Below are 13,798 nucleotides of genomic sequence, written 5' to 3'. Positions count from 1 at the left end.
TTAAACTGGATTTTGAGAGGTCGTGATGCAGAAGAAGGATGTGACCAGAATTAAAACATAGTAACGCCACAGTAGGGCTTGGTGGTTTCCAAGTCACATCTACTTGGATTACTGTGCCATGCCTTAATACACATGTGGCAGACTAAACTAACCATACCTAAGGGAATTAGTGAGAGTTTAACTCAATCCACTAGCAATTAAAGCAATGTAGAGCCATTAGAATGAAATATGCTGTGACTAAAGTGTAAAGAACCTTCATTAAGAATGTGTCCATTTCAATGTGCACCTCTGCTTTTGAGCAACTGTGGTCTGTAGATATTAGCCCCATGTAGCCCCATGTGCATCACATCTTTGTTCATAAACTGCCGTGATACGGCATTGGTACCTGGAGTTGTTTAATATCTCTTCTTTAGCTCAACTCATTGCGTTTCAGCTGTGGTTGGGCTGAAGGCAGCCGATGAAGCACAGTGTCCTAGTGCTCATATTTGAACAGTTGCTGAAATGTGGTAAATCATCTACCTGCCTGTTATTGGGAGGTTATATATTATCTTGTACAAGGCTTTGGCTACTCTACAGGGATATGAAACTTGCATGGCCTGGCCATCGCCTGTAATATTTCATGGTTCCTTTTTAAGACAAGCATGGAAAAGGGGTCATGTACCCATCATTTTTCTTTAAATAATGAGTATCACTTTTTTTTTTTTTTTTTTTTTTTTCACTTTCGTTAAGTATTCTGCTCTAAGTCTATACATCTGGGCATGGAGATACCTGCTGTCTTGCCTTTCTTCTCATCTGTGTTTGAATTCCTTCTTGCTTCAGACAGCACATAGCATATTTCATCCTACAGGAACCCCAAACACTCCTCAAATATGACAGTTATGCTTCACATAGGAGTGACTTAAATAGAAACTGGAAAAAAAAAAAAAGGTCTATGGAAAAAACAGTTAGGGATGATCCTTTATTTATGAGATATATGTATAAGTATGATCTCCCTACAGAAGAGTCCAGAGCACCATTATATGCTTATTGACTAGAAAATAATGCTTCCTCTTCATATTGCCATATCTAGGGTGTGTTTGAACAAGCAGATTTTGTAGTGAAATCTATGTATTGGACTTTGCATGCACAGAGTTTAGTACAGGAGCCAGTTTTATGCTTCCATCATTAAACAGCACTTCGTATGCATTAACTCCCTACTGTCTCCATAGGGAATGGGCTGTGGTCAGCATACTTATCACTTGCTGGAGAACTCCAGCCAAAGTAGTATCTACACCAAACTCACTGTGAGATCAGACAGGCTCCACATGAGTACATAAGGGCTGCAGTCTCTTCTTTTTTTCACCATTAACTTTTCAGCCACAGGTCAGAAACTATCACAAAGATTGCTGGAGACCTTTAAAAATCCTCTCTGCAGAGAGAGAGGTTTGTCTCACATCCATCATTGCAGGGTGGCAGAAGGGAGAGGAAATTTTAAGTCTCATTATGCAACCAGTGAGGAATAAGGTGATTTTCTTTCAGTAAGCTGTAGGTTAAGGCACATGTTATTCATCACCTGTGGCACTTCTGCACAAAGCCACCATTGTACAAAAAAAATAGCATTATATAGAATCATAGAACTTGGTTTAGTGGGCATAGCGGTGATGGGTCGACAGTTGGACTAGGCAATCTTAGTGCTCTTTTCCAACCTTCATTATTCTGTGGTTCTATGAGAAATACCATGGAAATCCAGGGATAGTGAATTTTCCAACTACAGACACACACTGTATGCAGCCTGATCTTCTGGTGGTATAGCGAATAATCAAAGGAGTCTTCTGCAAACCTGCTTGTGATTAATAGATAAAAAGAGGTTGGCCCACATTCAAAAACTGAAACTGTTTAAGCAAACTGGGCCTACGTCATGGAATATTTTCAAACAAGTCAAAAGGAGCTCAGGCACACAGGGAAGCACAAAGCTCCAAAAATTTTAAAATTTCAAGGGTTCTGCCTTGAAGCATTTAGCTTATGACTGGACACAAGCAATACAAACACCGAAGCAGTTATCACTTTGATAGCAAACTGGGCAAATTACCAGATGATGATTTATCTTGGCTGCCAGAGGAGAGATGAGACAAGCAGGTGCAATCCATGTGCCAGCAACTCCACAGTGCAGGAGAGAGTCTGTTGTAAAAGGCAAGTGCAAAGTAAAATAATGCCAAGCAAAACCAGGGAGGTTATACTGAATAACTCGCTTCTTCACTGCTCTATGGTTTGCGTGCATTCAGAGTTACTGTTTTAAGATCCCAAGTAAAAGTTGGAGGCAGTCAAATCCCAGAGCACCGGGAGTGTTAGTGCTTCTCTTCTCAGTGAGCGTGACCCTGGTAGTTAGAGTTAATTGAGGAAGACTGTGCTACTTCTGAATGTTTACAGCCTAGATCAAGTAGTGCTGAAACTGAATGCTGATCACCTATCTGCCGAGGAGAGATTTGGGGATTAAAATTGGACATAAACACTGGACTGATTTGGAGGAAGAAAGCTTACTCAGTCCAAATGAATGAGGTTGAAAAGTCCTTTTGTAAGGTGGAGAAATCCTTTTGCAAGGTGGAAAAATCCTTCCTGCAGCATCCTCTGTCAACACAGAGTTAAGAACAGACACAAACTCAAAGCGATTTGGCAAGAAGGATAATCGGAGCAGTCGGGACCTGTCATCAGCATACTGGCCATTGCAAAAGAGTGATTAAATAGGAAGACACAGGCAATTATCAAAGACTAATTGCTTATTGTTGCTAGAACTATATTTTAAATGTGTTTTTTCTTTTTAATTGCTTTTGGAACAAATAAAGTGTCCTTAATTCAATTGTAAAATGTTTGGGAATGGGAAGTCTGCCAGGAATCGAGCAGCTCAGAGGTCTTGTGAAAGAAACTGCCTCTTTCAGTAGCCCACATTCATGCATGCTCAGCCATCCCATTCTCTGCCAACCTCCCTGTTTTCAGGGCTGTGCCCACGAGTTCGGTGTATGTCTCTGTCTTGTCGGTGCTTGCAGGTGGTTGCAGTAGTTCATGCATATGTTTTCCTGTGTTTTTATTCATTCCTATCCAAGGATCATGACACAAAGAGGAGCTGAACTTCTCAGGTCTCAAGTCCATGGGGGATTTGAGTGAGCAGGCTCTGAACTCACTGAGCACTTTCCAGAATGGGGCTGGGGATGTCTGAAAAGGTGAAATACTCATGTAGCTTGAACCTGTTACAATACCAACATCTGTATACCTCTGTGCTCTATTGCTCCCAAATGCTATGAAATTATGGAAGGGTTGGATTTGGCTCTGCATTGCATGAAAATAACGATGAGTGAACAAATGAACAGGAGGATGTTATTCCAAGTAAAGATGCTGAGGGCTACTGTGAGGAGCAGATCCAAACTGCATTCAGAAGATTTTATGCAAATAGCTAAAAGACTCTCATGTTATTAAATAACCGTTCAGCTTTTTCATGATGAGAGTCACAGGGAACACTGTTTTTATATTCATAGAAATATCTTTTGTATGGATGTATTCGACTCTGAAAATACGGCAGGACTTCATAATGGACAAGCAGATGTAACCAATGCTATATCTCTATGTGTAAATAATTTGCATGAATGGTTTGGAAAATGAAAGGGAACTGGTCCATGTGAGGGACTGCAAGTGTGAGCAGGGGAAACAGAATCAGTGTTTAGGTTCGTTTGCTGGAAGAATCATAGATTAGAGGCATAGAATCATTAAGGTTGGTTCAACCATCACCACACACACTAACCATGTCCCTCAGTGCCACATATCCTTTTCCAGTGCTCTTTTAGGACAGTTAGAAGCAAAGCTGACCTGGGCAGACATTTTAATCAGCACGTCAGATTGGGTGAACACAGAATAACTGAATCACTCTGAGGGACTTTCACCACAGGAGCTCTGCCTTGGGCTCATGGTCTTTGGCTCTCCTCCATCGAAGTGCCCCATGGACTTTATCTGGAGACATCAGTGCTGATGCTGCTGCTCTCCCTCAGATCACATCTTCCTGACCAGGATGAGTAAAAACAGTATTTTGGAACAGTTCCAACAGCATAAAAAGGTCTTGATTGAAATTCCCCAAACCATCACAACACAGCTAAACAATGCTTACTTTGCTGGGCTTGAAGAACTCTTCTACCACTTGTGTGAGATTTATTGGGCGTCCCTTGCCTGGAGTTTTGTTCATGGACTTGTTTGTGCAAAGCCATGCTGCTGTGAGGAGTTTCCTGGAAGCCCTGAGCCAGTTTTCCCACTTTAGAGAATGGCAGAGGCTAGCATATCTGCATCAGCTGGGATTCAGCATCCAATGTAAAAGCAAGTATCTAGCGGGAATTTCTTTGTGTAAGGATGAACACAACGTTGCCTTCCTCTGCAGCCTGTTTTTATTTTTAAATTAACCCAAACCTGAGGAAGAAGCATGAGCAGTGCTGGAATATGCATTTCCATTGAGACTGTGTGTTTGTGTGCATCTTTCCAAAATTAAGCTTGCATAGTGTCAAGTGGGGAGTTCGGTGTGGAAATGCAATTAGCTGTGACTTGGAACTCTTGCCATACAAATGGGCCAATGAGCGCGAGTGCTCACTTGGAAACTTGACCAAGTAGCAAGAACTCCTTAATGTGTATTAAAATGAGCTGAGTAAATAAAGCAAAATGTTAATAATATTTGATATTCATTTCAAAGCTGCTCCTTTGGGTAATGTAAACTGAAGTGCGCTTGGCAGGTGATGTTAAATGATGTTTTTTCCTGTGGAATGGAGGCAGTCTTCTCTCCAGGAGCATTTGTGCCTTTTTCTTGAGAGTTTTGAGATCCTGAAGGGAAGACATAATATATAATCTGATGTGTTAGTTTCACATCATTGCCTCCCATCCCTCTTGTGATGTAGGTAACAGGCAGACTGATCTAGTGGCTGTTGAATTCTGTTGGCTTGTTAAAATATCTAAAAGGATTTTGCTTTTAATTAGAAGGAGATTGCTTGGTGTTTTTCTACCTAGCCACAGCAAGAAGTTGTAACTAGACAATGTTTAAGGTCCAGCCCAAGCCATTCTAAGATTCTGTGATTCTATAATTCTATTTATGATTATTTATTTTTTGTGTGACGGCCCGAGTTTTAACTCCCACCTTTCTTATGTAGTTTATTTATGTTGTTTACACTCAACTCTTTCCTTTAATTTTCTGAAGTAGTGTTTGTCTTGTGTCTGAATCTTGGGAAGCTGGATATATGGCCACTGCTGTCTTCTGTGTGAGCGACTGTCTCTTCTGATTCAGAGCTCCTGTATGCTGAAGCCAGTAATGATTCACTCTCACAGCAGTGGTGTGAGCAGTCTCAGCTTTTACATGCCATCTGTGTTACTGAGCTGAATCTGCAGAAATGGGACCCTGTGCACATGGCTTTTCCTCTCTTCACGGATGAAAATATTAAAGCAAATCCGTATGGTCCATGAGATGTTTTCTGTGTCAGGAAGGGAGTGAAGCTGCCTGTCAAACCAAGCTGTTCCCTCTGATGAAAGGAGACTGTTTTTAAACACTCCTTTCCATAGTATTTTGCACGCCAGCCGTGTGTGTTTTCTCATCTGACATCTCATTGAGCTCCTTGGCTGCGGTACTGCAAGAAGGAAGGGTGTGCTGGGAGGGAAGGAAATAATCTCCCAGTATGTACGCAAGCTCATGTGCACACATACTCTTAAATCAATCTTAAATGAATTGATTTTTTCTTTATGAATATGAAAGAAAATTAATCTGGTCGAGTCAGGTTTAATTGCTTCCCTTTTGTTTAGATTTTCTATTTTCGCACAAGCAGTGCTGTGAGCTATTATTAGCTACAAAGGTGGAGACAGAGGGCAAAGGGCTCATTTATAATTCCTACAGCAGAGCACTGAATTTTAAAGCTAAAAAGGCAAGTTGATGAGCAGCTTGAAAACGCAGATTCATCCACTTAGCTTGCTGAGTGTTTCTGAAGGCTCACGCTGGTCCAGGGAGCTCTCACAGCTGTGGGACCTGCTGGGTGGAGGAACGAGTCAAAAAGAGATGTATTTGCAAATAAAAGCACTCACCTTGCAGGGAGAAGCTTGAAAATAGGCTGATTTAGGCTCATGAACTGTTTTAAGTGTGTCACTTTTGAAAGAAGCAACAGGACTTTGCTTCTCAGGCCGGAAGCTGAGAAGCACTAAGATTATATGCACACATACAAACTCAATTTTGTTATAAAAAAAAATCAGTCAGTTAAGTTTGGAGTGTATCCCAGGTAATGGGATACCATTACAACCACCATCTGCCTCCAGCATCTCAGGGCAATCCCACAATAAGCGGTTTAATCACGTTGGGCAGGAGATCCTGCAGCATTAGGGTATGCAATTGCAACTGGGGACATGGCTTAGTGGTCACTATTGGTGATGGATGGACGATCACACTACATGATCTTAGTGGTCTTTTCCAACCCGAATGATTCTATGATTCTGTGAAGACAAGCCCAACCTCAGTCGGTTTTTCTCACCCTTTCCTAAAATGCAGTGGATATTACAAACTCCTTTTCCTTCTCACCGTCATGAGCTGGGTATCTCCTTTGGAAAGGGGAGGGTTTTGGCACAGGGACCATTCCAACTGGGACACCAGCGTGGAATTTGGACGGCTACAGCTTGAGCACTGCGGGGTTTCCTCTTCCAAGCCACTTGGATCTGGGATGTGCTGCTGCATGGGGCAGCTTTGGTCAATGAGGAGTTTTCAGTTTTGCTAATCCCACCTCTGGAATTAATGTCCCATTGTGACTACTTTCTTCTTTGGCACTAGTTCTTTTTCTTTAGTTGCTATACTGAAGCTTGTTCAGTTTGCCATGCTAAAGGGCATCACAAGAACATGCATCATTTTGTAGTTTTTTTCTGCTAAGGCAACAAAACAAAAAAAAGTTTTAAAAAAAAATGAATCACCTCAGTATAAAATGTTTAACTTTCCGTGAGTTCCTGAAGCATAAAAAGAGTTTCTTTTCTTGAAGAGGAGATATTACTAATGTAAATGTGGTGCTGTTGGCAGAGGAATAATATGCTGTCTATCATAAGGCAGGCAACTGAGGAAGAGCTGGAGTGATGGAAATGCCTCTTGGGCATGTGAGATTGTGGGGATAGGTATTCACAGAGAGGATGCTTTCTTACATGTGCCCAAGGCTTTCTCTTATCTATGAACATGAACCCACAGTGAAATAGAAATGTTCCCATATTAATAGTGCATTGGAGATAACCCTCATCTGAAAAAAACACAGTAATACTGCGCAACTGGGAGCCCTTTCAGTGCAGGGAATTGGACTAGCAATTTCATAGTGTGTTAGTAACAAAACATTTTGGTTCTGTATAAGCACATGGCAAGGTTAGTGGACACATCGCTCCGGCTGTCATTGTCCCAGCAGTAAGCAATTTAGAGGCTATATATTTTTCTGCTATCCCAGTAAGGGAAATAAAAGTAGAAAGTTAAAAATAGAAATCCCAATATGAATTAAAGCACAAAGAGTGAACAAGCTTGTAGTATCACTGTCTAATTTCAGAATCCCTTTTTTTCCTTATTATCTGGATGATAATATATGTGTTACATTGCACATTCTGGCAGTGTCTATCCTGCTCCAAAAGGTTACCTCGATACAGGAAGATTTATTTCTGGCTGTAACATGTGAGTGTAGACATCCAGCCCAGGATCTATCCAGCCTCAGCTTGTATTGATGATTCCTGTTTAAATTTCCCTTCACCTGATGCTGCTTATGGGCAAGAGAAGCATGAGAAGTGTCTGTGGCTTTGGCTTTTAGGAGGAGGTTAAATGGAGCTGGTTAAAAGATTTCTTCTGCTGCCTTTGTATAGAGCATAGCCATTTTTCTTCATAGCTCTCTCAGCATGGATGGATATCAAACCTTTATGAGCTGGTTGTTGCAATTCATTTCCTGCAGTACTACCATATACAACACTGCAACACTGCCTTTTCCTAAGGCTAACTGTCATAGAATCATGTAATCATGGAATATCATGAGTTGAAAGGGACCCAAAAGGATCATCAAGTCCAACTCCACACTGGACCACTCAAGTGTTACAGACTCTTGGTTTCATTTAGGTTATTGTTTTGTAGCTAAGTTTCCTAATGATTAAAAATTAATACTGTTTCCAAAGCAGGAACCAAACTTAATGTGGAATTATCTTCTTGCTTTACAGATATCCTCGTCGATGGCAAGCTTTGTGACTGTGATGTGGTGGTGGACTGCAAAGTGGGTGACCCGGTCCCACTGCAGGTGAAGCTGACCAACTGGAGCAAGAACAGCGTGGGACCCTTTGCGCTCACCATGACACCCTACCAGGATTACCAGAATGGGGTGCACAACTATGAGCTGCAGGATGCCATCACTTTTGTGGGATCCAACACCTTCTACATCGATTCTGTAAGTATTTCTGTCGAAGGTATCACTGTTCTGGATGACGTGTATTTGCATAAAAGTTTCATTGCTCAGTTGTGCTTTATAAGGCAGATTCATTTTTTGAAAATGCCATGATTATGGTGGCTATTGCTAAAAGTGCTGTAGGCTTGGGAAGATAGAACCATCTCTGAGATGGTTTAAGACTGTAATTGCCTGTAGTGTAAGCCACCAACAAACTATTGGAGGCAGTAACTTTGGTCGCTCCAGATTTGGCAAGATGTGAATGAGTAACCTAGAAAAAACGTGTAATATTGCCTGTCCCTTGAGCCATCCAGTGCTGCCCGCAGTAATAGATTTTAAGTAACTTTTTCTCTTCACTGCATGAGAATTAGTCCCCCAGGCTAAGCCAAGGAAATCATCAGATCAGTTTTAGTTAGATCCCAAGGAAGGACAAAAAAAACCCCCGCTAAACATTAATGACTAGAAAGATGAGCTGGTTCATTTCCTCATCTCTTAGCTTTATTTTTACTATGAAAATAAAGAGAAATGGAAATGCAAAAAACCACGCTTAAAATGGGACAAAAAGTTCCTATTTAAAATAATTGTATTTTTAAAATTTCTCTGAAATTGTTGTTTAGAAATTTCATGTCCATGAGTTTTTTGCTTGTGAAGCAAAACACTGAAAATAGCTCTCAAATATAACTACTCTCTCTTGCATCCTTTCCCAAAAACCAGCAATGACTAAAAATCAAAGGGATGAAAAACATGAACAATATGACAGAGTGGAGTAAGCAGTATCTCTGGTAACTTATAAACAAGAGGGGAAGGATGACTGTTTAGGATTGAGCTTAGGACCTTTGCTTAGGCCAGCTCTTCACATCACTAATAAAAAGTACCTGTCAAAACTGAATATTTAGGTGAACCTCAGTAAGAAAGGAATTAAAGGTTAACCACAGGGACAGTCACTGTGCGCATTTTTCAATTACATACCAAGGGAAGAAAATATTTCTAGAAGATAATAAGTGTGGAATAAACCATCAGCTTGAATTTTAATGGATTAGCATCCATATATTCATAGCTGAATAATTGAGATATGTCAACAGAAATAATCAAGAAGCAGCTTCCTTTGACTCTCTTTCTGACGATGTGGGTTTTTTAGTGCGAGTGGCAGTGTGTGGATATCCAGCTGCTGAAGGGCTGACCCTCCAGGCTAATGAGGGAAAAGGGAGACGTCAGCATGTATTCCTACCTTCTGATCGAGTCTTCTATGGGCAAGAAGTCATGGGGTCACATCTCTTGTGCTGCCCAGGCAGCCTCCTCATACGTTACATTCCCTGTATTCAGTATTTAGACATTTTCACAGTAAACACAGTACCCAGAAAGTAAAAAACGGAGTTGTTTTCTGATGTTTGTCTTCCTTTTCATCCAAAAGGGTGAAATGAAGAGAATGTTTACTCTTAGACAAGAAGTGCTGTACTTCACATTGTGCAGTGTTGATACATGTCCTGCACAGGCTGCTAATGAAAATGCTTAGTCACATTTCTTTGAGGCATAGAGCCCTGATCATGGAAGAAAGTTCTTACGAACAGTGGATCTAATGCTGTCAGAGGCCCTTTCATCCCCTGCAATAACTAATTCAGTAGTGGAGAAAAGATTTCAGAAAGCAGCATCTGTTTTGGGGGCAAGAATAAAGTCCTGGTTTGTGCATTTGATGCTTCAGGGAGGAATGAATATACTCACAATTGTGTTCATGCTCCACATTTGACAGAAGCTCAGACACTGGTAAAGAAGCTGAAGAAGCTCATAGTTGGATGACATGAAAGAGATTCTGTGTCTCTATTTTATAAATTAAAGCTGAGACTTTGGATGAGATTCCCAGCTCGTGTAGCTCCATGTTACCCTCTCAAAGCTATTAAACACGTGCTCATTACTTTTATAAACTGAGGTCACTGGCACATTGTGATTTTGCTTGTTTAATGGAGGTGCCTTGAAATGCTGCCATTTTCCAGTTTTGCCCCTTGGCAGAAAGATGCTCCCTCCCCTCTTCTGCAGGAGTGATGCTGTATTTGTTGCTGTGCAAAGTTGACCAGTTTATCTCAAACTACATTCGTCAGCAGTTTGAACTAATTGGGCTGACATTACACTGACACTAGCAAGGAGGTGGTGACATGATTTATTGCACTGCCGAGCCGGGTGGGAGGGAGGATGAAGAACTAGTGTGTGCTTTGGCATAACAGTAGTGTGTGGTCAAGAACAAGTGGGAACATCAGGTATTTCAGCAAGACACTTCTCATACCCTAAAAATTTGGTCTGTTGTCGTGATGATGGAGGAATAACAACAATATTGGTGCTCAGTTGAATGTGACCTCTCAGGAAAAATGAAACAAAATAAAACATCCTTCTGCTTTCCTAATTATTGACTTCTTAGAAAGCCTAATGCCTTAACACTGGACAAATCACAAGTTCTTTTTTGTTATTTTCAGACTAAAAAGTTTCAAACCATTTTCTGCATCTATTTGGAAGACAAAGAATGCATACAGGAATTTTTAGCATACATACACTGCTCCATGGGATGAACAGAATTTTTTTTAAGGGTAAAGAAGTCACAAAACTTTGTTTTTCACTTTCTTATCACTTCAAGTTAGATGATTACTTTTGGAGGTAGTGCTTATTCATCTCTTCGTGTTCCCACTTCCGTTCAGAGCAACAGTTTGCATTTGTGCCCCAAAGGCTCTGCTAGGCTATACCACCTCAAAAAGCAAAGTCTGTTGCTCAAAATTTTAGAGAATATTTAGATATTTTCATACATTTTAAATTAAGTAAAGTCTTTATTTTTAAATTTAAACTTTAATTTAATTAACCTTACCTTTCTATGTCTGTATTTAGCAGAAAAGGTGACTTCATTGGTTATAATTTAGATAGTATACATTTTTTTAGTGTGAGGTTTTGAAACATGAGGTAACATGAGGGATGCCCACCCATTCAAATACTTCAACATTTATCTATTTTTTATCTCACTTCACAATCTGAAGTTTAACTTTAGCCATATTATTAAAGATTCTTATTCCTTACCAGTGTTTTAACTAATTAATTGATCAGACAGAGCTACTTCTTGCCAAATTAAATATATATATTATAAATATATATATATATATATGCTACAGAGATTCCTGTAACTACCAATAATTCGTCTTCTCTTGTTGTTCCTGCTTTCGGCATTACCGTTCTCAAGCAGTTTTTTTTTTTTTTTTTCCTAGGTGTGTTATCTCTCAGTAGCTCAGATGATTGGTAGTGGAAGATGAGGAAGAACTCATTAGGAGATGGTCATTTTGAATCAGCTCAGGAGCTATGCCGAACATTTGCTCACTTCTTGCAGGCCCTCTGTGGCCCATCTGGCCAAATTAGTTTTCTTGGCACTTCTGCTCTCACTGCAAACTCTTTGGGGGCAGTGTACGGTAGCTGGCATGAGCCCTAATCTCCAACTGAGTTGCCTCAGTACTACAGCAGTATAAATAATTAGTAGTTAGTTCTCAAGGATCAGTCCCACATGATAGCCTGAATCGGGGAAGGATTAGGATAGAGCTAGAAACGTAATCTTTTTTCTGTCTTGGAGGATTTCTTTCTTGAATCTTCAGTCATGTTTTCCTGGAGTGTAAGCAAGTTCTACGTGCAGAGGATTTGGTGGAATTATAGTAAAATTTCTTTGGACTCCGTGGCTTGATTGAGCAAGTGTGTGTGTGTAACATCATTCAAGTCTGGGACAACATACAAGAAAGTGTCTAGGTGGTGAGACTGCCAGGCCTGCATGCTGCTAGATCAATCAGCAATACAAATTCAGCTTGGATCAGGCATGAGTATGCGGTCTTTATGTTTCTCTCAAATTAGCTGAGTCATGCATTGCAGTCACTTGGATGGTGAATGTCAGCTCCAGTGGGTTATATCCAACTTGTGTACGCATCTGTGCAAAGGCCTACGGCATCCCTTCATGGCCACTGCGTCACCAAGGCCAATGGAGTTCAGGGAATATTTTACTTCATTCTATGTCTGACATCTACATTTGCTCAGATTAATCCTTTTGTTAAACAGATGGCTCAGATGTATATATCCATTTTATGGATTTTTATGTGGATTAAGTTCCAGACTGAGACATCTGAACAAGGAGGTGTCTCCATAGATGCTGACTGAGTTCTCATTAGGCAAAAGAGTCCGCTGTCCATGGAGCTGTCTCAGCCTAACATAGATCCTAGGGATGTGATTCAGTTGCCTACAGCTAGGTGTGCCCCATCATCGGTGTCCAACCTTTTGACTTGCCTGGGCTGCACTGAGTGGAGTTGTCTTGGGCTGCATATAAAATATATAATGGAATTGAAGTATATAAATAACAAAACTTTTTAAATTCTTAAATATTTTTTCTTAAAACATAAAAAAGCAGCAAAAACATGAAACCAGTGGGATATTTGACCTTGTTTTTGTGAAACTAATGCATCAATCTTGTTCGATGGCAACGGTTGCAATTCTTAGTGAGTTGTCAAGGTGTTCATCAGAAAATTCTTGATGAAATTTTATTCTTCCTGTACTTATCCTTGAAAACAGATTTTCTCAAATGTGTGTACGGCGGAAAAGCGATGACATTGTTGAAGGCCGACAAAAACAAACTGAGCTACCATTGTATTAGGTATCAGAAGAATAAATACTTTGTTTCCTTAACCAGGGACTTCCCAGAGTCAGTAGGCCTCAAAGGGAAAATTAATCTGGATACTTCAGGGATGTTGTGAGCTTGGCAGTAAAACTAAAGGTCTGTGAACCCTTATGATTGTATGAAAACTACTAATCAATCATCATGAGGAAAATGGACCAAAAAATCACTAATTCATAACTTCTGTGTATAAATGTTGTGCAGATACATAGTTCAGAGTATGCACTTGATCTGCAGGAAACCACTGAGCACCTAGGTTTGTGCAATCCTGAAATAAAGAAGCAATGTCTCTTCTGATTGTGTGATGATTGACTTATTGCATATGGGGCAACATATCTGCTTTTCGGACAACAACTTGAATAAGGCATGATTATGAAGTGAAGACTATCTTTCTGTAGTAAGAGAGGTCTTACAAAAACCTAGCAAAGAAACATGACCAAATTTTTGAGTTGAGCATCTCATTGCAACTTCATACATTCCATTTGAAAACTTGCAGGTAGTGTATGTTGGCTGAAAACAGAGTTGCAAATATATTGAAGAATTTATTATTATTTCGGCAGCCATGAGACCTATTCTCAAGTTCCTTTGTCAAAATGGAAAGCAAGGCTGCACATTTTCACTGCTCACAGTGCCTTAGCTCATCCCAGAATGTTGTGAGGTGTCTGTGTTTTGACAACTGTAGGCTGGCCAAGTAGATCATTCT

At 40.3% G+C, this 13,798-nt stretch overlaps 1 protein-coding gene across 3 annotated transcripts in view; it reads left to right on the top strand.

Annotated features, from left to right (window-relative positions):
- TRAPPC9 (trafficking protein particle complex 9) overlaps window positions 1-13,798 on the top strand; it is a 474,624-nt gene that overhangs the window by 455,463 nt on the left and 5,363 nt on the right. For all 3 annotated transcript variants that reach the window (XM_015283239.4, XM_004940062.5, XM_040690620.2), the window contains one exon: window positions 8,200-8,423. In XM_015283239.4, the coding sequence (XP_015138725.1) occupies window positions 8,200-8,423 (224 nt within the window). The remainder of the gene's footprint in view (window positions 1-8,199; window positions 8,424-13,798) is intronic.

This window comes from Gallus gallus, chromosome 2, assembly GCF_016699485.2.
Source record: "Gallus gallus isolate bGalGal1 chromosome 2, bGalGal1.mat.broiler.GRCg7b, whole genome shotgun sequence".
In the NCBI taxonomy this organism is placed as follows: Eukaryota; Metazoa; Chordata; class Aves; order Galliformes; family Phasianidae; genus Gallus; species Gallus gallus.
This window is presented reverse-complemented; position numbering and strand designations above follow the sequence as displayed.